The 27,442-nt window shown below is 46.1% G+C and overlaps 1 protein-coding gene across 2 annotated transcripts in view; it reads left to right on the forward strand.

Annotated features, from left to right (window-relative positions):
* Positions 1-6,638, forward strand: part of EFCAB14 (EF-hand calcium binding domain 14) — a 278,772-nt gene extending 272,134 nt beyond the window's left edge. For both annotated transcript variants that reach the window (XM_078671656.1, XM_078671657.1), the window contains one exon: positions 1,860-6,638. In XM_078671656.1, the coding sequence (XP_078527782.1) occupies positions 1,860-2,035 (176 nt within the window). In that variant the 3' untranslated portion in view covers positions 2,036-6,638. The remainder of the gene's footprint in view (positions 1-1,859) is intronic.
* The last annotated feature ends 20,804 nt before the right edge of the window (positions 6,639-27,442 follow it).

The raw sequence follows: 27,442 nt of genomic DNA on the forward strand, positions 1-27,442 counted from the left end.
TTCCAGAAAATTATTCATAATCCATAGCACATCACCTCTCTTGATGGTATTCGGGGCGAAATATAGTTCAGGCCTACCCAATTTGTAAAACGTATTTTTAATGTAGACCAACCATGGGATTTTGTTCACTTTATCCAGTGCCAAACAGTCTGTTAGAATAGAGTGATTTAAACTAATTTCTGGGTTCAGCCAGGTCTTGGCCCAACAGATCAGAGGTGCTAGCTGTAATTGATCACTGATGAAGCCAAGACCCAACTCAGTATGAACTGAAAGTACTGGAGTTGATTGGGGGACCACTAACAGGGATCTGAGAAACTTATTTTCTACCACCTGTAGTTTGTCTTGCGGTAGATAGCCCCATACCTGGAGATTGAACGGCTCTTACCAATCAAATGGTGTCCAGGTTCCAACTGCCAAGTTCTCAAATCGACCAAATGGTCACAGCACGGCGAATCAACAGAAGAGATCGCAGTCGAGGACCGGCGCCACCTGGATGGTCAGATCTGAAAGAAAGGAAAACGCTGTGGGTGCCAAGACTCGGGTCTCCTCAGGCAGCGATCGCGTCCAAAGCGAGATTCCAATCCTTCGTCGCGACCAGTCCTTCGCGCATCCGAGTCGCCGATGAGCCCTGCGTTGAAAGCGCCAATTTGTGGTGGTGAGCCTCAGCAATGCCTACCAGTGCAAGGGATTCGCCCTTCTCTGCACAGAGTCCTCAAACCAATAGGAAGAAGTTGGCCCAGAAACTTGAATAGAAAAGACAGAGTTTATTAAACCTCATGAGGTGGAACTACATTCACACAACACCCTTCGGCAATGTATGAAGTAGCACACTGACTGGAAGGAGCTTGGTCCTTTTATACCCACACAGGGGCTCAAATGAAGGCGGTACAAGTACAGAATGCCGGTTTCAAATACATACAATGTCATACAGAGAGTGTGCTGGCAACAAGTGGGAGGGGCTGACAGTTAGCTAATTCTGGTGGACACATCCTGACAGTTACAAGTTGGGGACAGCTGTAAGCTCAACTGAGCATGTGCAAAGCAGTTGACAGGAAGGTAGGACAGAGCACATGGCGAGCACATGACAAACAAAATGGCTGCCAGAAATACAAAATGGATTCCACACAACGGACAAGATAGTCTCTAAATACAAGATGTCTTCTGCTAATGCTTAACCTAATCGCTGCTAAATTACAACATAGAGAACTATAGGATATTCAATAGCAATCAGCATACCATCCTACAGTGTGTTCGGTTGGCTGTGCTCAAATATTTAAGGCTAGAAGTTGTGCCCTTTATGCATCAGGTTCAACAAAGAAAACTTCAAAGTGGATGTGCATAGAGAGTATCTATCAATCAATCAATCAATCAAGGGTTGGTAAAGCACAACTACTCCCCCTTGAGGGTCTCAAGGCACTGGGGGTGGTGGGGAACAGATCCATAAAGTTACATTGAGGTAGGAAAAATGTATTTTGCTTCTGTACTCTACTGTACCATCTGCTTATAGGAGGGTACACCTGGGTTGGGGAACGAGTAGAGACAACTCAGTCCAAGGCCTACAGGAAGGGGGCAATTCATGAGCGATGGGAGGGGAGATGGATTCTGGGTCGTCCCGAAGCCCTTCTTCCAGGGGACATCTGCAGATGCATTTTCAAAAGTTCATGGTGGTGGGAGGGAAGGGGACTGGAGGAGGATGGAGTGAGTGAGATGACTTTGTTGTGCTACGAGACAGAGGAGGGCGGATAAGGTTGAAGGTTTACCATGGGTTTAATAATGTTTTACCTAACAAGTTTTTTCTTACTTAGCATTTGTTTAAATATATTGTTGACTCTCTCAAAATATTTTTCTCCTTCTTGTAGATCTTCAAGATTTATTTAAAAGATCAGGCCAGGGTTTGGAAGGAACACTGTCCTACGAAGATTTACAAAATCTCTTAAATTCTAAAACACTGGAATCCAAAAACCTAAAAGAATTTGATACCAATGGAGATGACAGATACTCATTGCTCGAACTGACGTTTGCTTTAGGTGTGTAAGATTTCCTCCTAAGGCTTGAATGGGGGAGAAAACAAGTTTCTCCAAAATAACAGTATCGACAGTTGCACTCTTCTCCCCCAGTGTTCACTCATTTTCAAAGATCCCATTCCCTTGCACTTCTATGAGAGTTTTAATATTATTCTATTGGAAATATTCGCAAATTGTTTTAACATTGTTTTTATATCTGGTGTAAAGGAAGTGTTGTGATTAGTTGGACGCTAAAGGTTTATATTTCTTAAACTGAACAATTAATTTAATCCTACGTTTAATTTGCATCCTCAGATATTTCAATTGGAAGCTATATATTCACCAGATAAATACACGAGCATGCTTTTAATATTTCACTTAAATTGCCTTAAATCGGTTAGCTGCACTTTATATGAAACCAGGAAGTGCGTGTACCCCAAAAAGTCAGCCTTTAGTTGTAAATAAATGAAATGGTGTCAGGAATCACACTTAGGGTGAGAGGCAAATGGAGTCATTCTGCTAAAGTTATTTTATAAACACGTTAAGGATGAATGATAACGTGCTGTTTGGGTGAGCTCATGGTTGCGGATGCGATGCATTTTAAATCCAGCAGGGACGTTGCATTTAATGTATTTCTTCACTTCAAAGTATCCAGTCGAAGATTACTTCCTCGCATCTTGCATATGTAATCTGCCTTCTGCTTTGCACTTTGGATTGCAGCCTTACCTCCTCTATTCAGCTGGTCTGAGCCCTGGCTGTGAACGAAGATTGGCTGCACCAAACAAACAGTGACGTTGCACAGATTTGCTTCATAAGAATACCTCTCTCTTCTTTTGCGTTCATGGCAGGAGGTTCAAAGGGGAGTTCTTGCATTGCTTCTCATGTTTCTCTCGTGAGTCACCGGACATCAAAAAATCCATACCTTTGACTGAATTCGAGCTGAACAGGCCGGCCTTCTCCGTTCCTCCGACTCCTCTTTTAGCATTCAGTGATGATACCATATGTATATCTTGGGAATGATTGATCAGACTGAGACATTGAAGGGAATTCAACTGAAATGTATTGAGCGTCTGTAAATACCTCTATTGGGGTCTTAATTTTATTTAAGTCTTGAAACAAAGATGCTGAATCCTTACAAGCACTGGATAGTATATATGGAGCATTTATTTCCATTCTGAGATGTTATTAAATCTTAATTGCTTCTTATAGTTTCGCTCATTTTGCTTAACTGCTTGCTGCATATTTAGGCGTGTGGCCTTGCACCCAAGACTTGAACTTTAACCCCGGCTGCCTGTGTCTGTTACACTGAGGTCATCGAACGGAAACATAACTGAAGCACAGGAGGATTTGTTGCTTCTTGTCAATCCCCAGTAGAACCCTGGTTTTATACCGTAGCGAAGTCTAAGACAACAGACAATCTTTAGCGTTAAATCACAGATGTCACTGGGGGCTAGTGCTTCATCGTGGGCATACTGGCTGCTTTTAACTAAAGTTGTAGTATTAAGAAAACAGAAAATGAAGGAGTTCCAATGTGTCAGCTTTTTTTCACCCACAGCGAAGCACTTCTGTAAGTAGGGACATTGCGGTGTGCGTGTATCCCGAGCTTGCATAGCTGCATTACTCTTTGGGGTTACTAGTAGCTTTATACACTCATTCCACCTTGTTAATCAAACAATCTATGCAGTGCTCCTAGATACTAAATATGGAAACTTTATTTAGCGTTTGTGCTTTTTACCATATGATAATAAGACATTTGCATGACTTTTGATAATACTGGGTACTGTTAACCAACATAGGCTTGCCTCCCTGTGTCTTTCCCTATTGCTAGTTTCGTTTTTGGCTGATAGGACTTCTGTGACATGAATGTAGTACCACAAAGGTATGTCTGAGGTTTTGTAACAATATAATTATCCCTCCTTAAATGCCATAGGACTTAATATAATTTTAGGCTTGACGCTACTTTTATCAAAATATATAGAAACCCCCCACGTCACTATAAATGTGACTTTGTTATTATATTGCAGGTTGTATAAAAGTCACTTTGCTAATATATTGCAGGTCGTTATATGAGGTTTTCCTTATTTATTTGGTAGATGATATATGATAACGAAAAAGTAGATTTCATAACTTACATGCTCTTATGCAATGTTGGTTAGAAACGAGTTTTTAAAGCACATTTTTGATTACTCCATACTTGTGTGAGTGTTTTTGGTCTTTTTACTTTTAAACACTTCTTTTGCTGTTTATAAGAAAAGGGTTTCTCATCCATAGCCTTATTTTGGTGCAATTGCAAGGAAGTTCAGAAGTCTCCCCTGTCACTATGCTGGACTTCTGCTCTCGGGGAAGGCATCACGCAAAGTTCTGATTTTGTCACTATCAACAGTAAAGCCTGGTAATCTGTCCTGTGAGTTGATGGCCATGCTGACTACATTCACACCTGAAGCTTGATACTTCTGCTTCCAATTTGTAAGCATAATTCCAGAATTTGAGATGTCTTTAATCGTTTTTAAATGGTCTCCATATCTGTATACAGTTTGGAAAGAATTCCGCTTGAGGCCTAAGCATGTTTAGGCTCGCAGTTGGCCATGTATGCCTTAACAGCAGATACTGACATGCGTACATTTGTGATGAAACAGTCCAACTTGCTGTCACTAGATAACATGGCAGTCTATAAAAAAGATTCACATGGTGACCAGAGACATCCAGTAGGTCAGGAGTTTATTTCAAGCTCTCATGCTCAGCTTTTCAACCTTTACATTATTGGAACCTTGAAACAGTTTAGAGCGGTTTCTGCAATCCTATTGGTTTTAGTTTGCCTCTTCTGCAGTCCGATTCTAGTCTGTTCTCTGGGCTCATGCCTATCTCAGGCAGTCATTCATCAGTTTCTAGCAACGCATAAAATTTGTGAAATGTTCGAATTATTGTAAGCCATCAAAATGACGCTACTTTCTCATTGCCTAAATATTCAATACACTTCTTCCTGAGAGTCCTTACTTCCTTCCCTGCTGGTAATGCAGCAGCAGTGTGCACAGATTCCACCCGCTATGGAGAAGATAATTGTAAAATGTTATGAGAAAGTGGAGAAGGAGCCTAGTGGTACAACTTCAGGTGTAGAGCCAGTAATGAGGAAGAGGAGCAGTAGAGAAGACGGCAACTGGCACATTCTTAGCTCATGCAGTTCACTGTGGCTGTTTCAGGTCTAAGTAAAGGTAAATAGCAGAGATGGGGCAGTGCAGGATCAGCAAAGGTGTAATTTGTGTTTGTGATGGGCATGGTCTTAAAAACTCCCACTTTGCTGTCATTTTAGGTGGGTGCGAGGGCAGAACACACAAAGTGAGCTAGTTACCCCGTATATACTTGTATCTTGCAGGTGTGTTTTCAGGTGCCGTTTCTGGTGAGGGACATGCGATAATAGCAGTTGTCAGGATGTGGTTACTTAAGTCAACCGTCTGCCTACAGGGAAGCATTTTCTTGTCTTTTATGCGAGTGTTAACATGCTTGTCTAGGTCTGTGAAAGCTTTAGTGCTTTTTTGTATGAGACTATAGGAATTTTTTATGACAAACTGAGCCTTTTTTTGGATAGTGAACATCTACTTCCTTCCACACTAATGTGCCCTTCACTAGGACAGATCAGTAAACTTTAGTGGCACAGGTGTAGTAGTGATCACCGCCACCCTTTAGACTCTTAAAATCTTACATAAGCTGCTAATCTTTTTATTTGTATATAGTCAGGTTTTAAATTCTAATTCTCCTAACCTTATATGGTAATATACTCACTCACACCCTTTGGAAAGAACGGTTACCCTTACCCGCTGAAGGCAAAAAGCTGCTCACAGAAAATAGAAATGGTCTGTACAAAAGAGTGCAATTTCCATTACGTATTGCTGGGTTTTTAGAGTAAATGTGTGTGGAACCAGTAACAGGTTTTAAGATGTGTTAAAATGCACCGTTTTTGGGTTAGCATTTGATATGCGTGACCTGTTTGTCTCAACACATTGAAAAGAAACATATCAAGCAATGTAGTATTGCATTAGATGATTGCCGTCGTGCACCCTTTATGCAATTTAGGTCTTTTTCTTTGGTTTTTGGAGCCAAGGCAAATTAGTGTTTTTATCTTTTCCATCCTACCAATGAGAAATATTTTAAAATCTGTGCATGGGCAAAAGCAATAAAGCACACGAGGCTTCTTAATTGGTTACCAATCAGCAAAGTAACACAGACGCTCACATAGCACATAGTTTCCAAGTTTTAAGCTACCCTTTTACTTGATTTCCTTTCGCCATTTTATAAAACTAGTGCAACATTTCCATAACTAAAAGCAAAATGTAGCAATAAATACCTGATATGCAATGTACTGCACATCAATATACCAGAATCTGCAGGGTGGACTTACATTTCATTTAAATCATAGATCTGCTACTTTTCCCAATACACAGGGGAACATAAAGATGATTTAGAGCTGATTTGAACTGTAAAGAAATCTAGAATGCCTTCATAAAGAATGCGGGCAGCTTCATGCCCTCAGTATATTGTTGTAATGGGTATTACAAATAAACTATTTTTGCCAGCAAATTATTGGAAATTGTTTACATTGTTTTCCTTGTAAATAAACAAATATTTCAAGTGAGCCATTTATTTTTTGCTCGAGTAGCATACTACTGTTATGGATGAATATGTAAAAAGAAAAATTTAATATACATTGAATGAAAACAGATTCTACTGATCTAAGTGGCTATCATGTAACATTGCTTTAATTTATGCAGATTAATAAAGTACCATATTTTCATTGTGTAATTATTTATCACTTTTAAAAACTGATGACATTCGGGGCCAATAAAACCGTAAGTATAATAATTCAGGATATAGATCCTTCAGATTGGCATTGCCTTAATAAAACTGCATGCCTAGAAAGGAAACCACGACTACATAAACTTGGGACAGAATTGCTTAGGGCCTTAATCAAAGTAAATCTATACAGCATGTCTTTCTGATAAGGTACACTTCATAATTAAGATTTTGACTTTTATGTTATTGTGTAAACTTACGATTGTGCTGATCAGGGTTTACAGTAAAGAAAACTTGTTATATACTTTGTCAACCTCCTTGTTTCCTTACCTTAGAATATCCCCAGGCGTCAGACTGGATCCGTAAAATTTTGCGTAGCAATACCACTGCGCGCCGGCAGGCGTCGTCCGCGGCTCCGCGTCCGTCGTCGGCGTCGTTAGCGCCAGAATGACGTCGTCGGAGTACTTAGACGCCGCCCATGCGCGCTGACGTCAGTTCTTCTTTTTTCCACGCCAGCTAGCGCAGATCCGGAGAAGCTCTACCCCTTAGTCATTTTTTGACTAAACTTTCTTGATCTTTTGATCATTGTTCTTTTCGAGTCTTCGACTCCGACGGTGCCGGTAGGGATGCCCAGGTTTAAACCCTGTTCCAAGTGCGACCGACTGATGTCGGTTACCGACCCCCATCGCCGGTGCCTGAAGTGTTTAGACCTCGACCACGACGACCGTACCTGCTCCGACTGCCGGACCCTGATGTCGAAGGCTAGACGGGAGCGGTCCCGCAAGCGGCTCGAGCTCCGGCAGTCGGCCCCACGCCGCTCGAGGTCCCGGTCCCACGGGGGGTCGAGGGACCGGTTGCGGGGTCGGAGTCCTCGCAGCTCCAGGAGTGGACATCGGTCATCAGGATCCAAGTCCTCAGGTAAGAGGCATGAGAGGCATCATCGTTCCTCTGACCCACCCCGACGCTCGCGCGATGCGGCCGGGGGTTTGGGTGACACCACCCACGCGGCTCCGTCTGAGTCGCAGGCGTCGCCGCCTGCCCCACACCTTCGGGTCCCTGGGCATGACGCGACGCCGGAGGAGGTCGAGCGGTACCTCATGGCCATGAGGTCCCTCCCTCCCCAGCGGGGTCCCGTGGCGCCTTCGGGCCCAACGGCCCCGGCTGGAGGCCCTAGCGGGTCGGGTGCTTCGGCCCCGGCGCCGCCGGCGACTTCGGTCCCGGCGCCGCAGGACCTCACCGGATCCGCTTCCGGATCCGGGTCGTCGCCGTCGACCGCACCGGCCCCGCGGGTGTCGCCCCCGGCGCCCCCTGTGGATGCCGTCCCCAATGTTCCCTTCGGTCCAACTCGGGCGCCGGAGCGGCGCCGCTGGGCGCCGCTCGTGACGGCCTTTGGAGATTTTTATTTCCATGAGGAGGCCCCATCTCTTGACCCTATTCTGCAGGAGATGGGTGACGAGGGTGATTGGGAGGGCTCTGCGGACCCTCTGGCAGAGGAGTGCCAGTCTCAAGAGGACTGGACATATGAGCTTGGGGAGGCCAGTGGTATTGACACTTCGCCAGACACTGGATTTGTCTCCCCTCCCACCGTGGCTACGGAGGAGGGGGCTGCTTACAGTGTAGTGTTGACTAGGGCAGCCAAGGCCTTAAACCTTGAGCTCCCCGTCGCGGCCGTGAGGACTAACCTCCTCACTGAGGTCCTTAAACCGCAGGCAAGCTCCAGTGAGCCTCTGCTGCTGTTTAATGAGGCCTTGTGTGACGCTCTTGTGGGCACTTGCTCCAAGCCCGCCACAGGTCCGCCTGTGGATAGGAACGTGGCCAGACGCTACTGCCCGGCTCCGGGCGACCCTTGCTTTTTGTCCACCCATCCCACCCCCGAGAGCCTGGTCATCCAGGCCTCTACTTCCCAGACAGGATTCCCGACGGCCCTGCCCGATCGGGAATCCAAGAGGTACGAGCAGTTCAGGAAGGTGTTCTCGTCCCTGAGTCAATACCGGTTAGAAAGGCGAACCCGGGGGAGGCAGAAGGTGTCTGACTGACCACCCCTAGGTCTACCCCTCCTTCAGAGAAGGGACCGAGCGATGTCGAGAGGCCTCCGACGGGAGGGCCCTCTCCTAGAATCGTACAGCAGAGTAACCACACCACTACAAATATACACCACACGTAGATAGAGTTTTCAATCTTTATCGGGCAATAAGTATTGTTTCAATATATACAGCAGATCCAGAGATCTGGAAAGTCTCGTGGCAAGGGGCAAGGTAGCGGGACAGTCTTATAGATGGTCGGTTGCAATGGCACCCTACGCACAGCTCTCAATCCTCGAGCTGGGGGGTTCCGGAAGGTTGGGCCGCGGCAGCGCCAGCAGGCTCCAGGATGGTTCAGCGAGCGTGGACCGCGGCAGCGCCAGCAGGCTCCAAGATGATTCAGCGAGTGTGGACCGCGGCAGCGCCAGCAGGCTTCAAGATGATTCAGCGAGTGTGGACCGCGGCAGCGCCAGCAGGTTCCAAGGTGGTTCAGCGAGTGTGGACCGCGGCAGCAGGTTCCAAGATGGTTACTCACAACTACAAACTTAGGGGTCTTATTAAGGATTCAACCGTAGTCCTCTGCTCGTCCACACCTTGTCTATAGTACAAGGGTATGAATAAAATAAACTCCTTTACTGGTTTTTCACTTGTGTGTTTTTTTCATATATATTTTTCACACCTTACTCACAATTAATGCAGTAGTATTGTTATAGAACAGAGACCCTGACGAAAGCCGAAGGACCCATCCCTGAGTGGCTGAAACATGTTGGTCTCCTCGCAGCTATTTGTTTGGACTGCGATGACGATATTACACTGTTCTTGTTTTTAGTAAGGAAGGGGCAAACAATTATTAAAGGTTTCTGGGTTGAGCTCCCTATCCTTTTTTAAGATCACCACTTACTATATTTTTTGTTTACACTGCACTCCCCATCACATCAACATCATGTGGTAGTACCGAGTGATTGTGGGTCGCTACCCCATATCTGGTTATCGGGGTATGCCGGTCTCAATGATCTAGAGACACAATACCCGATTAGGACTACCAAATGATAATATTGATCATTACAAGACTGTTGATGGGAATCCTACACCAGGGGGGACTCACGGTACTGGTTCTTCACATCTTGTGATCTGGTTTGTTAGTTTATTTTATTCATACCCTTGTACTATAGACAAGGTGTGGACGAGCAGAGGACTACGGTTGAATCCTTAATAAGACCCCTAAGTTTGTAGTTGTGAGTTGATTCCTATGGGGGATAATACTTAGGCTTGGTCTATAAACATCCCTCTAGCCCTGCATTAACTCGTGTTTTTCTATGTCCAAGATGGTTACAGCAAAGATGGACCGCGGCAGCGCCAGCAGGCTCCAAGGTCGTCACAGCAAAGATGGACCGCGGCAGCGCCAGCAGGTTCCAGGTAGCACCGCAAGGGGAGTTCGTCTCAGGGTCAGCCGCGACAGCGTCAGCAGGGCTTCTCGACTCCGGGATACAACTGCCGTCCTACTCCGGGGCTGGCCTAGATATAGATCTGGAGTCCTTTGATGCCCGGACCCTCTCGCCTGGGGGTCAGAGGGGCCGGGATGATGGTGTCCAGACACCCAGCAGGGGGGTGGAGCCGGAGCCCAGGGAGGCCGGAGGGTGATCGAAACCAGGCATCCGGGGATGGTTGGAGAGCCATCGAAACTCCCCTCCCCTTGTCTCTGGTGGAGTGGCCACTCTACCACCCGGAGGGTTCTTGGTGCCTCGATGGCGGGCTCGCTGGGGCCGTGGCCGCGGCTGGTCCGGGACCACGTGTCTGTGACGTGATGGGCCCAAGATGGCGTCGGGCCTGGAATGAGTGTCCGGGGTGGGCACCGGACCGGTAATGCTGGGGCGGCCCGAGGGTGCCGTGTCAGTGGTTGTGGGCCGCCGGGTGGCGGATCTGGTGGTTTGGAGGGCGTGCAGAGGTGTGCCCGAGGCCGACCCGGGCTGGATGGAGGGCCGAAGTCGTCCGGGGCCCGCCATGCGGGAGGGGTAGGACCACGCCACGAGGCCGGGTCCAACAATACCGCATGCCTCTTGGGCAGCTACACCCACACCCTGTGGGACACGGTCGCGGACGTGCTGCCACAATGTCCGGAGGAGGTCCGGGCTAAACTCGCCCAAGCTCTTGCGGAGGGTCGCGATGCAGCGCGATATTCCATCCGGTGTGGGCTGGATACCACGGACTCACTGGGCAGGGCGATGGTGTTAGGGTTTGCCTTAAACAGAGAGCTAGCCTTTCATGAAAACAGTAAGAAACTGGTTGGTTTGCCATAACAGAGGTTTGCCTTTCATGGTAACAGTAAGGGACTAGCTTTGATAAAAGATTCCTTATAATGAACATGATATTCTGCAATTGCATATTAAGCTTGGTTAGTTGGTTTTAGCAAAGCTTGTTGATATGTCTTTAAACAACTCTTTCACTGTTTAAAGACTTCTTGTCAGTATTCTAATTAGCGCTGCACGTTCCTAACTGTGGATTCTGAAAACGTGCAGCGCATGAGAGCCCCGCCCGCATCTGCCTATAAAAGCCGGCTTGGAGCTTTGCCGGTTGCTGCTGATCGTCATTTCCTCACTTACCTGATATCCTGCTTGGTCCTCCGGTCCCCGCTTTCCTGGGTGTCTTGTCTTGTCCGCCGGTATTCCTCTTCTCTACAGCCTCATCCTTCCTTCAAGTTTCTGGATCTTCCTGCATCGGAGCTGGTCCTCGTCTGGAGTCTTCCCCAGTGTTTCCGGTCCCTTCAGCTTCGGTGATCTTCCCATAAAGGTTCCGCCTGCAACGAGAGAACAACAACAAAAAGAAATCATCAGTCAGGTATCATGTAACATTTCAGTGCGCACAACAAGTAAGTGATATTAACATCGAACTTTGCTATTATTTCTTTTGAACTTTTGACCAAACAAACCCAATTTACAGAAGCATAGACTTTGATATAGGAGAAAGAAGCATTTCCCTGAACAAAGCGCTTTTGATAAAGAGTACAAGACTGAAGTATTGCATAGTGTTCATTCAAACAGCTTTTCATTTTTTGAACATTAAAAGACTTGGAATACGAACTTTAACACCAAGGACCCTGGAAACAGAACAAAACTCCTTAGCTCGTATTTTGGTTATTGTTTAGAGCTACGAACAGTTTTACTTTCCTTATATAAGCATCAGTGGACCAAAGATAAGTGAGTAGCGCCACCTTGTGGTAAAAAGGAAAATAGATGTTTAAAAGATATTATAACTTAGAATCAAACAGCACTTTGACTAATGAGTTATTGTTTTATTTAAAGGGAGCAGCTTATCTAAAATCAAGTCCACAGCTCTGGTGAGCTAATTAACCAGAGCAGAGAGGTATTTTATGTTTGCATTAATATATATATATATAACGAAGATCTAGAGAGTAAGAACAGCATTAAATATTTGTCATAACTCTTTATTTTGGACCGCACAGATTCAAGAATTCACTTCACAAGAAAGCAACTACAAGTAAAGCAGTGTTTTGTTTCTCTGTTTATTATTTTCTCCACTTTTCCCCCTTCCTTTGGGTTTCTTGTTATCTTGGCGTTGTTTCTATTCAGCGCAGAGATACAAGGGATTCAGGGGTGGGTTAGAACTCTCTTCAACTTCCCAACAGAAGATAACAGGATATACAGGTAACTGCGACTTGACAGAATCAGCAGCCAAATCCTACTTCTGTTGGAAAGATGAACACCGCTTTAGATCAAGATACTATTGATGCGTCAGATATGGTTCAAGCTTTGGAGGAAGAGTTGACTCAACCAGAGTCAGTCGCAGTGCTTTTACAACAGATGCGATTAGAATTAGATCATTTAAAACAAGAAAATGAAACCTTAAAACAAGAGTTGATACGTTCTAAGCCCAGAGAAAGTTTGTGGGGTTCACCTGTTCCCCCTACCTTTAAACCTTCTTTTAACACCGGTACTAGACCTAAAATTTCCAAATCTTTATCTTCTCCAGTAGAGGTGACGGTTAATGTACCTAATGTAGTGCCACTAGCAGCTCCAGAGCGTTTTAATGGAGACAGTAGTAAGTTTCAGGTATTTCTTAATCAATGCCAGTTGCATTTTGTGTGCAAGCCACAACCGTTTCCTACAGATGTCACCAAGGTGGCCTTTGTTCTTTCTTATTTAGGAGGAACAGCGGCCAATTGGTCTATTCCTTATGTGGATAGGGATGATCCGATTTTGCATAATTGGAATATGTTCAAGAGAACGATGACTCGTTTATTCGCAAAACACACTTACATACAAGCCAGTGATAATGAACTTTTGAATCTGAAAGAGGGAACAAAAGATTTATTGACCTATCTTACCTCTTTCAATCGTCTACTAACTGAAACTCAATGGCCTGAGGAAAAACGAGTGTCTCTTTTTTATAAAGGATTAAGAGATGATTTAAAGGATGCCTTGGCCCATATTGTGGATCTTCCTGGAGACTATTCAGATTTTGTTGATTTGGTGGTCAAACTGGATCATCGCTTAGGTGAAAGAAAGGGGGATAGAGTTAAAACAGAATCTAGATTATCATTTTTTTAAACAAGAAAAGAAGGAAGTTGAGAGTAAATTTCCAGAACCAGAACCTATGCAAATAGGTACTCTCAGAGGACCTTTGACCACTGAAGAAAAAGAAAGACGTAGGAAATTTCAGTTGTGTTTACATTGTGGAAAATCAGGACATTTTGCCAGAGAGTGTCCTGTCAAACCAAAGAACCAAAAGAAAGTGAATGTGTTAACTGCAATAGACTCTGAGTCAGAAAACTGAAAAGCTCGACAAGGGCAGAGGTCACTTGTTCGAGACAAAGCCATAATCAGACCTCATTCTCCGCTGCCTTTACTGTGCCACATATTCCCAAACATTTCTTAATACATGTGATTTTAATTGTGAGCACTCAGTTTAGGTATACACTTCCTGTGCTTTTAGATTCAGGTGCCAAAGGAAATTTTGTGGATATTACCTTAGCAAAAAAGCTTGATCTACCTATAGTCCTGAAAACACATCCAGAGACAGTATGTGCTGTAGATGGTTCAGACCTAACTTCAGGAATGATTACTAAGAAAACTAGTCCATTGACCATGGTTTGTCAAAATGGTCATACTGAAGAGATTAGCTTTGATTTAATAGATACTCCTAATTTTGGCTTAATATTGGTGGTGCCTTGGCTCACTACTCATAACCCAAAGATTGATTGGGTGGCCAGAACCGTGACTTTAGATTCATCTTCTTGCCGTTCTACCTGTTATAGAGAAGCAACACAGGATGATCTATCAGTGTTGCATTGTGCAGTAACAGCTTCTTTAGACATCACAGGTATTCCTTCAGAATATTTAGAATTTCGGGATGTTTTTGATCCAATTCAAGCTAGTGTTTTGCCACCTCACTGCTCCTATGATTGTCGAATAGATCTAATTCCAGCAGCTCCTCTGCCTAGTAGCAGAATATATGCACTAACAGAAAAAGAGACTGCATATTTAAGAACTTATTTGGACGAATTACTACAATCTGGTTTTATTCGACACTCTACATCACCGGTGTCCTCTCCCCTTTTTTTTATTCCGAAACCAGATGGCTCTTTGTGCGCCTGTATCGATTATAGAGGACTTAATAAGGCAACAAATAAAAATAAGTATCCACTCCCTTTGATATCGGTGCTTTTAGATCAACTTAGACATTCCACTATTTATACTAAGTTGGACTTACGTGGAGCGTATCATCTGGTTCGGGTAAAAGAACATGATGAGTGGAAGACTGCCTTTAAAACTAAATTTGGCTTATTTGAATACACAGTCATGCCATTTAGACTGTGTAATGCTCCTGCAGCATTTCAATTTTTTATTAACGAAGTATTACATGAATATCTTGATGTCTGTGTCATTGTATACATAGACGATATTCTCATATATTCAAAAGATGCTGAAGAACATACACGCCATGTTAGAGCAGTTTTAGCAAAATTAAGAGAACATCGTTTATTTGCTAAACTAGAAAAATTTACTTTTAATTCCAACACAGTTGATTTTTTAGGATACTCTTTAACACCAAAAGGTATTGTAATGGATGAAAAGAAGGTAAGAGCTATCTCGGAATGGTCTGATCCCACCTCTCTTAAGGAAGTACAACATTTTTTGAGTGTCGCTAATTTTTATAGGCGATTCATTTCACATTTTGCAGATATTGTGGCCCCCATTACTAAATTATTAAGAAAAGGACAGCGATTTTTGTGGGATGCTGCGGCATCGCAGGCCTTCCAGATTCTGAAACAAAAATTTGTTTCTGCACCTATTTTGAAACATCCTGACCCAGACCTTCCATTTTATGTGGAAGCTGATGCCTCACAGGTGGCATTAGGAGGAGTTCTTTCACAACGAGATCCAGAAGACGGGCAATTACATCCCATCGCCTTTTATTCTAAAAAATTGTTGCCTGCTGAACAGAATTATACAGTAGCGGAGCGAGAACTTCTAGCTATCAAAGTAGCTTTTACTGAGTGGCGTCATCATTTGATGGGGGCTAAGTGTCCAGTGACTATCTTTAGTGATCATAAAAATCTACAATTTTTCAGTTCTGTTAAAGCATTAACACCACGTCAGATGCGGTGGTTGAATTTTTTCAGCACCTATGATTTTGTGATAACTTACAGGCCTGGTACACAGCAAATTCAATCAGATGTATTATCCAGGTATGGGATATTTCAGAAACAAATCAAGAAATAAGAGGTCAGCCCATAATAGAACCTCAAAAAGTATTAGCTCCGATACAACATCAGGATTTCATGACAGTTTTATATAACTCACACTTACAGATCAATCCTCAAAATTGGTTAAAAGATAAGACTAATTCAGTACAACATGGTCTATTGTACCATGGCACTCTTTTGTATATACCAACTCTTGAATTGCAGACACAGATTGTTACTTGGCATCATGCTTCAGTCCTAGCAGGGCATCCGGGTTGGTTGAAAACTCTAGAGAATGTGCGAAAACATTTTTGGTGGCCAACCACGAGTTCTGATGTCAAGAAATATGTTGAAACTTGTCCTACTTGCGCTTGTCAAAAAAATCACATAGAACTCCAGCTGGTTTATTGATTCCAATGCCCATCCCACAAACACCATGGCATACTTTGAGTGTGGATTTTATAGTAAATTTGCCTCCCAGTAAAAAATATACTACGGTTCTTGTTATAGTGGATTATTTGTCAAAAATGGCTCATTTTATTCCCCTGATGAAATTACCAACTGCAGGAGAATTTGCAGATATCTTTCGCAAAGAAGTAGTACGACTTCATGGACTACAGAGTAAAATCGTATCTGACAGAGGTAGTCAATTTAACTCTAAATTTTGGAAAACACTTTGTGCAAAACTAAAGATAGAACCAGCTCGTCTACTGCTTTCCATCCTGAAACAGATGGACAAACAGAGCGCTTAAATCAGACGTTACTACAAACCTTAAGGTGTCTTTTGGCAGAGTACACTAGTGAATGGTTGGAGGCAATGCTAATTGCAGAATTTGTATATAACAACACAATACATACAGCAACTCATTGTACTCCATTTTATTTTATGCAAGGCTGTCATCCTAGGGCATTACCAGTTATTGTGAATGACTCACTTCTTCCAAAAGTAACTGAGAGACTAACTAACTTGTTAAAAATACAAGAGAAAGCCAAAAATCATTTGATTAATTATAAAGAACAAATGAAGAAACAAGCTGACAGACATAGAACCGAAGCACCTCTTTATAAAGTCGGAGATAAAGTTTGGCTATCCACAAGAAACTTGAATATTGAAGGATCTCGAAAATTACAACCTAGATTCATAGGACCCTTTGTTGTAAAAGAATTATTGAATCCAGTCACAGTAAAATTAGATCTTTCTGATGATTACCCAGTGCATCCAGTGGTTCATGTGTCCTTACTCAAACCTTACAATCCCCTTACCCGAAAAGAAACGCCACCTCCTCCCATTCCTATAGCAGGTCATCTAGAATATGAAGTCCAGAAAATTTTAGATGCTAAAAGAATTCAAGGTCGTTTATTTTATTTAATTGCTTGGAAAGGTTATGACAACACAGAAAACTCTTGGGAACCAGCTTCTAATGTACATGCTCCACGTTTACTCAGAACATTTTATTTAAGAAATCCAGGTAAACCACGACCTGTAAGGGGGCCTTTGAGGGGGGCGACTGTTAGGGTTTGCCTTAAACAGAGAGCTAGCCTTTCATGAAAACAGTAAGAAACTGGTTGGTTTGCCATAACAGAGGTTTGCCTTTCATGGTAACAGTAAGGGACTAGCTTTGATAAAAGATTCCTTATAATGAACATGATATTCTGCAATTGCATATTAAGCTTGGTTAGTTGGTTTTAGCAAAGCTTGTTGATATGTGTTTAAACAACTCTTTCACTGTTTAAAGACTTCTTGTCAGTATTCTAATTAGCGCTGCACGTTCCTAACTGTGGATTCTGAAAACGTGCAGCGCATGAGAGCCCCGCCCGCATCTGCCTATAAAAGCCGGCTTGGAGCTTTGCCGGTTGCTGCCGATCGTCATTTCCTCACTTACCTGATATCCTGCTTGGTCCTCCGGTCCCCGCTTTCCTGGGTGTCTTGTCTTGTCCGCCGGTATTCCTCTTCTCTACAGCCTCATCCTTCCTTCAAGTTTCCGGATCTTCCTGCATCGGAGCTGGTCCTCGTCTGGAGTCTTCCCCAGTGTTTCCGGCCCCTTAAGCTTCGGTGATCTTCCCATAAAGATTCCGCCTGCAACGAGAGAACAACAAAAAAAAGAAATCATCAGTCAGGTATCATGTAACATTCCAGTGCGCACAACAAGTAAGAGATATTAACATCGAACTTTGCTATTATTTCTTTTGAACTTTGGACCAAACAAAGCCCCATTTACAGAAGCATAGACTTTGATATAGGAGAAAGAAGCATTTCCCTGAACAAAGCGCTTTTGATAAAGAGTACAAGACTGAAGTATTGCATAGTGTTCATTCGAACAGCTTTTCATTTTTTGAACATTAAAAGACTTGGAATACGAACTTTGACACCAAGGACCCTGGAAAAAGGACAAAACTCCTTAGCTCGTATTTTGGTTATTGTTTAGAGCTACGATCAGTTTTACTTTCCTTATATAAGCATCAGTGGACCAAAGATAAGTGAGTAGCGCCACCTTGTGGTAAAAAGGAAAATAGATGTTTAAAAGATATTCTAACTTAGAATCAAACAGCACTTTGACTAATGAGTTATTGTTTTATTTAAAGGGAGAAGCTTATCTAAAATCAAGTCCACAGCTCTGGTGAGCTAATTAACCAGAGCAGAGAGGTATTTTATGTTTGCATTAATATATATATATATATATATATATATAAAACGAAGATCTAGAGAGTAAGAACAGCATTAAGTATTTGTCATAACTCTTCTTTATTTTAGACAGCACAGATTCAAGAATTCACTTCACAAGAAAGCAACTACAAGTGAAGCAGTGTTTTGTTTCTCTGTTTATTATTTTCTCCACTTTTCCCCCTTCCTTTGGGTTTCTTGTTATCTTGGCGTTGTTTCTATTCAGCGCAGAGATACAAGGGATTCAGGGGTGGGTTAGAACTCTCTTCAACTTCCCAACAGAAGATAACAGGATATACAGGTAACTGAGTCTTGACAGATGGCAACGACTGTGGCGGTCCGACGCCACGCCTGGTTGAGGACCGCCAACTTTTCAGCCGATGTCCAGTCCACTCTTCTGGACATGCCGTTCGATGGCCGTCGCCTCTTTGGCGACAAGGCAGACCATGCGCTTGAGCGTTTTAAGGACTCCAGGGCTACGGCCAAGTCCTTGGGCCTCTCGGCCCCATGCCAGCTATCGGGTGCTTTTCGCTCCTTTAGTGGCCACGGAAGGGGCGCCCCCACACAAGCTGCCAGCCACGCACCGCAGAATGTTCAACAGCGCGGTCGCGGCCGTGGAAACCGCCGTAATGGCGGTAGGGGACAACGGCGAGGCCAGTCCACACCTCCCTCCGCAGGCCCTGCCTCAAAACCTTCCTAGTCCGTGTTTTCAGGTCCATGTGACGCCAGTGGGTGGCAGGGTTCGCCTTCACCTCTTCCACTGGCGCACTGTCACGTCGGACAGGTGGGTGCTACAAATCGTCCGAAGGGGCTACTCCCTCCCCTTCGAGGCGACACCTCCAGCCATGCCACCGCAGTACCACCGCGTGTCGGGGGATCACTTGCAACTTCTGCAAGAGGAAGTATCGGCCCTCTTGGCCAAGGGGGCCATGAAGCGCGTTCCTGGGCCAGAAGTAGGGTGTGGTTGTTACTCCCACTACTTTCTGGTACCCAAGAAGGGCAAAGGGGGCCTGCGCCCTATCTTGGACCTCCGGAACGTCAACGGCTTCCTCCAGAAGGAGAAGTTCAAGATGCTGACTTTGGCTCAGGTCTTAGCTACCCTGGACCCCGGAGACTGGATGGTAGCGTTGGACTTGCAGGACGCTTACTTTCACATCCCTGTCCTGCCGGCCCACCGGCGTTACATGCGGTTCACGGTAGGCCACGAGCACTTTCAGTTTACCGTGCTCCCCTTTGGCCTTACATGCGCCCCACGGGTGTTCACGAAAGTGATGGCGGTGGTCGCAGCTCATCTGTGCAGGTTAGGGGTGTCAGTCTTCCCCTACCTCGACGACTGGTTGTTGAAGGCGGGCTCGCCCCAGACAGTCGTCAACTACCTCCAGACTACGGCCGACCTCCTGCACTTGCTGGGGTTCTCCATCAACGTGCCAAAGTCACACCTGTGTCCCTCTCAGAAGCTCCTCTTCATCGGAGCGGTTCTAGACTCGGCACAGTTTCGGGTTTATCCTCCTGAACAGCGGGTTCGGATATTCAGGCTCTGATTCCGATCTTTCAGCCTTTATCCCGAGTCTCGGTCAGGTTGACGCTGCGGCTTCTGGGGCTGATGGCCTCCTGCATCCTTCTGTTGCATCACGCCCGGTGGCGGATGCGGGCTCTGCAGTGGGACCTGAAGTTTCAGTGGGCCCAGCATCAGGGCAACCTGTCCGATCATGTCTTGATCTCGGAGGGCACTGCGAGACAGTTGCAGTGGTGGCTCACGGACCGCGATTGGGTCAGTGGCAGATCCCTCTCCCTACCCCACCCGTAGCACGTGGTTGTGACGGACGCGTCCCTCCAGGGCTGGGGAGGCCACATGGGAGAGGCGGAAATCAGAGGCCTCTGGTCTCCGGCGGAGTCCCAGCTCCATATCAACTTTTTGGAACTGCGGGCGATCCGTCTAGCACTGAAAGCATTCCTCCCCTCTGTCCGGGGGAGTGTAGTGCAGGTGTTCACGGACAACACCACCGCCATGTAGTACTGCAACAAACAGGGCGGGGTGGGGTCGTGGACGCTATGCCAGGAGGCTCTGCGCCTCTGGCAGTGGCTGGAACATCAGGGTGTGACCCTGGTGGTTCAACACCTGGCAGGTTCTCTGAACGCCAGGGCGGACGAACTCAGCCGTCGGTGCATGATGGATCACGAATGGCGTCTGAACTCGGACGTGGCGCAAGGCCTCTTTCAGCAATGGGGAGAGCCTTGGTTAGATCTATTCGCCACGGAAGAGAACGCGCAATGTCATCAGTTCTGCGCGTTGGAATTTCCAAGGCGGCACTCGCTTGGAGACGCTTTTCGTCGCGAGTGGAGTTGCGGTCTGTTGTACGACTTTCCGCCTATACCACTTCTGCCCAGAGTGCGGAAGAAGATCAGGCGCGACCGGGCCCAGGTTATCCTTGTGGCTCCGGACTGGGCACGAAGATACTGGTATCCCGAGCTACTCAGCATGTCAGTCGATCCCCCGATCCGACTGTCTCTTCGGGAGGACCTTCTGTCGCAGCAGCAGGGGACGGTTCTCCACCCGAACCTGTCCAGTCTCCACCTACAAGCTTGGATATTGAGCGGCGGCAGTTGAGGCCATTTGACTTGCCTCCCGAAGTCTGTAATGTCATTCTGGCAGCCAGGCGTCCCTCCACAAAGTCGGTATACTCGGCAGGTGGAACAGATTTGTGGCATGGTGCACAGCAAAGGCTGTGGATCCACTCTCTGCCCCTCATCTGAGGTTCTCCTCTTCCTTCTTTCTCTTGCCCAGCAGGTTTTTGAAGGGCCTCACACACATGTTCCCTCCTGTTCTTTTCGTGATGCCCTAGTGGGACTTGAACCTTGTTCTTACTTACCTAATGTGTGCTCCCTTTGAGCCACTCCATAACTGTCCTCTCCGTCTTCTTACTTTGAAGACTGCTTTCCTGGTTGCCATCACCTCTGCCAGCAGAGTGAGTGAGCTCCAGGCTCTTTCTTCCACACCTCCTTTCCTCTCTGTTCATCCGGACATGGTTGTGTTGCGAATAAGACCTTCTTTTCTGCCCAAGGTTGTCACGGCTTTCCACATCGGGCAGTCCATTACTTTTTCCACCTTCTTTCCGCCTCCGCATCCCTCGAAAGAGGAAGAGAGGCTCCACCGTCTGGACCCAAAACGTGCGCTTCCTTACTATCTAGATCGCACACGCCAGTTCCGGGTGGATGACCAACTCTTTGTTGGTTACGTGGGCGCTAAGAAGGGAAAGGCGGTGCACAAGCGGACCATCTCCCGGTGGATCAGCTTGTGTATCCAGGCATGTTACTCCTTGGCTAAGAAGGAGCCCCCTTTTGGATTGAGGGCTCATTCCACTCGGGCCACGGCGACTACCACTGCCTTGGGCCGGGGAGTGCCCTTGCAGGACACTTGCCAGGCAGCTACATGGGCCTCGCTGCACACGTTCGCACGACACTACTGCCTGGACAGCCAAGTCCGGAGGGATGGCTTCTTTGGCCGTTCCGTCCTCCAGGACTTTCTGGTGTGATTATTGGTTCGCAAGGTCATCCCCTTTCAGGGCCCTAGTTTCATGGCACCAGTGTTGGTTCTATCATGGCTCTGCGTATCTGGCGCGTAAAAGCTGTGTATCAGAACTGACGTCAGCGCGCATTGGCGGCGTCTAAGTACTCCGACGTCATTCCGGCGCTATCGACGCCGGACGCGGAGCCGCAGACGACGCCTGCCGGCGCGCAGGGGTATTGCTACGCTAAATTTTCCGGATCCAGTCTGACGCCAGGGGACATTCTAAGGTAAGGAATCTATCACTAACTAATGTCTCTTACAGATATATTGTTACACAAGTAGTAAGTTGTGCATCACTTTTAAAAACTGATGCCAGTAGGGGCCAATAAAACCGTAAGTATAATAATTCAGGATATAGATCCTTCAGATTGGCATTGCCTTAATAAAACTGCATGCCTAGAAAGGAAACCACGACTACATAAACTTGGGACAGAATTGCTTAGGGCCTTAATCAAAGTAAATCTATACAGCATGCCCTTCTGATCAGGTACACTTCATATCTAAGATTTTGACTTTTATGTTATTGCGTAAACTTACTATTGTGCTGATCAGGGTTTACAGTAAAGAAAACGTGTTATATACTTTGTCAACCTCCTTGACATTGTTTTTTTGAAAGGATTTGAATCAATGTAAACTGGAGTAACATTACATGTAAAAGGACATGCAAAGCATTGACCACTATAAGGCCCCTATTTTCATTTCTCCTGTACTTTGTTGTATGGCGAGGAGTGGCGCTTTTCTGGTTTTTACATAATCCTACAAAGAGGCTAGTACTTCCTGCTGCAATGTCTTTTTTGAATCTCCCTCAATGCTTTTTGCTCAACTCTCCGAGAAAAGTTTGTTTTACCTAATCTAAATGCTAATCCTTGTGCCACCATAGTCTAGGACGGTGGTACTCATAGTACGGCCCTGCAGGCCTTCATTGGCGGCCCTGCAGGCCTTCATTGGCGGCCCTGCAGGCCTTCTTTGGCGGCCCTGCAGGCCTTCTTTGGCGGCCCTGCAGGCCTTCATTGGCGGCCCGCGGACCTTGCCAAGCCATTTTTACATTGCCAGTAAGACCAACATTAAACATAGAAAATGACCGCAGCTGCATACGTAGTGAATACATATTAAATACTTATTCACTACGTATGCTCCTGCAGCTATCTTCTGTGTTTACTGCCGGCCTCTGTCGTCTGCGACATCTGGCCTCAGCGACCTCACACATGGCACAGTCGGAAGGCTTCCTAAAAGGCCCTTTAAAAGTCAGCTGTAAGCGTTTTCACAGCTGACTTTTAAAGGGTATTTTAGGAAGCTTCCGGTTTTGTGTTGCCAATGACGTACTCTTCTACCTCTTCTTCTCCCAAAGCCTTTACACAGACACAAAGACGCACACAGAGACAAACACACACACAGACTGAGACTGAGACCCATAGAGATAGAGACGCACACAGAGACCGACACCCACACACACACAGACAGAGACACGTACAGACTGATAGAGACACACACACACACACACACACACACACACACACACACACACACACACACACACACACACACACACACACACACACACACACACACACACACACACACACACACACACACACACACACACACACAGAGAGACAGACACAGACACGTACAGACTGATACAGAGACACACACACAGAGACAGACACGTACAGACTGATACAGAGACACGGACACACACACACACAGACAGACACACACATAGAGGCAAACAGAGACAGACTCGCACACAGAGACAGCGATGCACACAGATTCACAGAGACGCACAAACACAGACGCAGGGACAGACGCATACTGGGACAGACATGCTCACAGACCTGCACACAGACAGAGACGCACACACTGAGACAGAGACGCACACACCGAGACAGAGACGCACACACTGAGACAGACGCACACACTGAGACAGACGCACACACTGAGACAGAGACGCACACACTGAGACAGACGCACACACTGAGACAGAGACGCACACACTGAGACAGAGACGCACACACTGAGACTGAGACGCACACACTGAGACGCACACACTGAGACGCACACACTGAGACGCACACACTGAGACAGAGACGCACACACTGAGACAGAGACGCACGCACTGAGACAGAGACGCACGCACTGAGACAGAGACGCACGCACTGAGACAGAGACGCACACACTGAGACGCACACACTGAGACGCACACACTGAGACGCACACACTGAGACGCACACACTGAGACGCACACACTGAGACGCACACACTGAGACGCACACACTGAGACGCACACACTGAGACGCACACACTGAGACAGAGACGCACACACTGAGACAGAGACGCACACACTGAGACAGAGACGCACACACTGAGACAGAGACGCACACACTGAGACAGAGATGCACACACTAAGACAGCGACGCACACACTGAGACAGACACACAGACACACACAGACACAGACACAGAGGCATACACAGAGACAGAGGCATACACAGAGACTGAGGCATACACAGAGACTGAGGCATACACAGAGACTGAGGCATACACAGAGACTGAGGCATACACAGAGACTGAGGCATACACAGAGACTGAGGCATACACAGAGACTGAGGCATACACAGAGACTGAGGCATACACAGAGACTGAGGCAGGCAGAGACACGCAGGCAGGGACAGAGAGAGAGAGAGAGAGAGACACAGACAGACACAGACAGACAGACAGACCGAAACAGACACACACAGACAGACGTGTGTGTATGTTGTGTCTGGTGGCTCAGTGGACTAATGCATTCGCTGCCGGGGCCTGTGTTCAACCTCATGGTCACAGTTTTTTTTACTCTAGCCACGCCTCCCCACCTCCCCCACTGACCCTGCCCCCATAGGTGTGGCCCTCGGCCACAAACCATACTCTAAATTTGGCCCAGAGGGAAAGTTTGTGAGTACCCATGGTCTGGCAGATACCTACTCTCCCCCTTTTTCCAACCCTTTTTCTTCATAATGATTTTTACACCTGAAAAGGAAAGTATGTCATGCTCAGGGCAGTGGTAGGAAGCTTGGAATGGACAAGCTCTGCCACCGAGAACAGTGCACGCTCATGCCCTCATTTACACTTCATGGAGAACTTCCTAAGGCCTCGGACCTCTAGGCATGGTATTTCATAGATCCAAACTGTAGGACCATAGCAGACCCTACCATTTTAACGTTGGCAAGGCTACCCTAAATCTCTTAAATGTTTTTTTGTTTGTTTTTTAGGTCTCGCCTGACCTAGCGCATGCGCTAGCGCAGGCGTGACCTTTAGTAAGGGGGTTTTCAAAGTGCTACCAGAGATGCTTTTGCTGGCCTCAAGCATACGGGCACGTGCGCGTCAACGTGCACAGGCCATCTAGCTTTTTGTAATAACTCATTAAGCCTTACAGCGCGTGAATCCCCTCCCCCTCTCCCTTCTCCCACTTCCTCCTCGTCAGCTTTATTTTCACTCCTCTCGCGCATCTGTCTTTCTTCTGCCTGTTCCTCTCTCTCGTCTCTTACCTTTTTCTCTCTTTCCTTTCACTTTCTCTATGCGCTTGTTAGCTTCTGTAGTAAGGACTTCCCATTGTGAATTTGGTAACTGTTTTGATGTGCTTTAAACATGTAATTTTTGCGTGCACTGTCAAATCGATAGACAAAGAATATAATGTGCATCTTCATCCAATAAATGCAAGGCTTCAAAATAAATTGAATTCCTGAGGACAGATGAGCGAGTGAAGTTCTGAAAAATGAGACACTATTCCCAGGCAGTCTTTCTATACAGGTGCAGGAGTTAAACCAGAGCACTGTCATTATGGCAACAAAGTCCTCACAGTCTAACTCTGCTTTGTGATTTGGAGCCTTCCCGGCTCTCTCTGGGCTGGCTTATTTGCTTTCCCAGCAAGACACGACTTTCGGACAGCAGCCTTTCCCAGCAGGACGTGCTCATTCCACAGAACATGTCCACACACTTGAAGTCATCTCCCACCGGCTGCATTTTTCCCCTGGGGCAGCAAGCCGCTGGAACTGTTCCCATTAACAAGTTTAACTTTACGTGCCTAGTCTAATGAATATTAGGCCATTTACTTGTTGAAGCAGGGAGGGCAGGGTGACCGAGCAGTGGGGGGGGGGAGGGGGGGTTACTTTGTGCAGGCCCGGCTGTTCTCTACTGTGGCAGCATTCCCAACAGAAGGATTTGGGGCTGGTAATTGGAGCCCCAGATAACAAGCATGTTTGCTCTCGATTCTTTCTGGTAATGGAGTCCCTGTCTGGTGTGTAATGATCCTTGTGGGCAGATCGAATGAGGCATCTATCTGTAGGAAAACATTTGGCAAAGAATGATGGCACCAAACAGCAAGCATTACCACTGTTATCTACTGTCTCGAGATCATTTTGCTGAGGGCACCACTCCTATCAAAGGGGAAACCAGTATTGGCGTAGCCAATAGCTCTCGCCTTTGGGACCTTATAAGTATTTAGTTATGCAGCACAATATCCTAACTGAAACAACATTAACTGTTGCATGGATAAACACTTATAAGGTCCCAAAGGCGAGACCTATTGGCTATGCCAATGCTTGTTTTGGGTTCTCAAGAGCCCTAAAGATGGCTAAGCACCTACTTTCTCTTTTGCTTAGATTCTCAACACAGAAGTATCATTATATTGTAACTATGTTGGTAAACCCTCCGTCTGAATGTTTGGAATCCTCCTTCATGTTAATAGGTTTTTAACCTTCATGCTGATTCTGTTTCTGAACCTTGTTGTTTTTCACCAATACAAAGAAGTTCTGTAGTCCTATTTATCCTTCAGAACAATAGTCCTGTTTTATTTTTGTCAGAAACCCCTTTCTCACCCAAGACAGTCTGTCACACTAAGGAACTCCCACCTCACCTTCAGAATTTGCTCATCATGAACAGAGATTACCAGATTAGCTACTCGGAATATATTCTAGTGCACCATGATGGGATCTTTATTGTTCATAAGCAGAAGGCTAGCTCTACAGAAATAGTAAGGGAATATTGTTTCTCCAAATTGGCAACTCTCATGACTCTCTCAACACGATTTCTCTTTGTATTGACAATATTCTCATTGTGTACATGTTTTCAGCATACTTTTTAAATCTTTTTCAGGGCTGTGGCATCTCAAAGCTGATAGGATCTGTAATTACATAACAATTACAGTAATACTTTAGAAACACAAGGTTTCCTCCACCTAATTTAATTTATTGCGGGTTTATATAGCGCTAAGAATCGACTCCCGGAGGAGTATCTCCACGCTTCGACCGCTGGGGAACCCGTCCTGGCTCACCCTGAGAGATGGTCCCTGATGGGTATCTCTAAGGTGCGACCAAGCATCCCCGGCGGTCTGGGGGGGCCGTTGTGAAGATGAAGCAAGCTGATGCCCAGAGTTGCCGAGTGTGGTTTCTGACTAGAGTAGGCACCGAGGCGAGAATTATCAAGTCCGCTGACCCTGGTCCACGACCCTGCCGCGTCGGGAATCGAACCCTGGTCCCGGACCGTTCTCTGCTTGCGGGTCTGCCGCCTCTAACCAGTGAGCCACACTTCTCCACCTTACGGGTCTGCCGCCTCTAACCAGTGAGCCACACTTCTCCACCTGAGCTTTGCTGTTTGAGGTCGACCAATGGGCAACAGTGATTCAACGTGGAAGAATTCCAGGTTCACAGTAGAGTTATGATGGCAG

This window comes from Lissotriton helveticus, chromosome 1_2 (assembly GCF_964261635.1).
Source record: "Lissotriton helveticus chromosome 1_2, aLisHel1.1, whole genome shotgun sequence".
In the NCBI taxonomy this organism is placed as follows: Eukaryota; Metazoa; Chordata; class Amphibia; order Caudata; family Salamandridae; genus Lissotriton; species Lissotriton helveticus.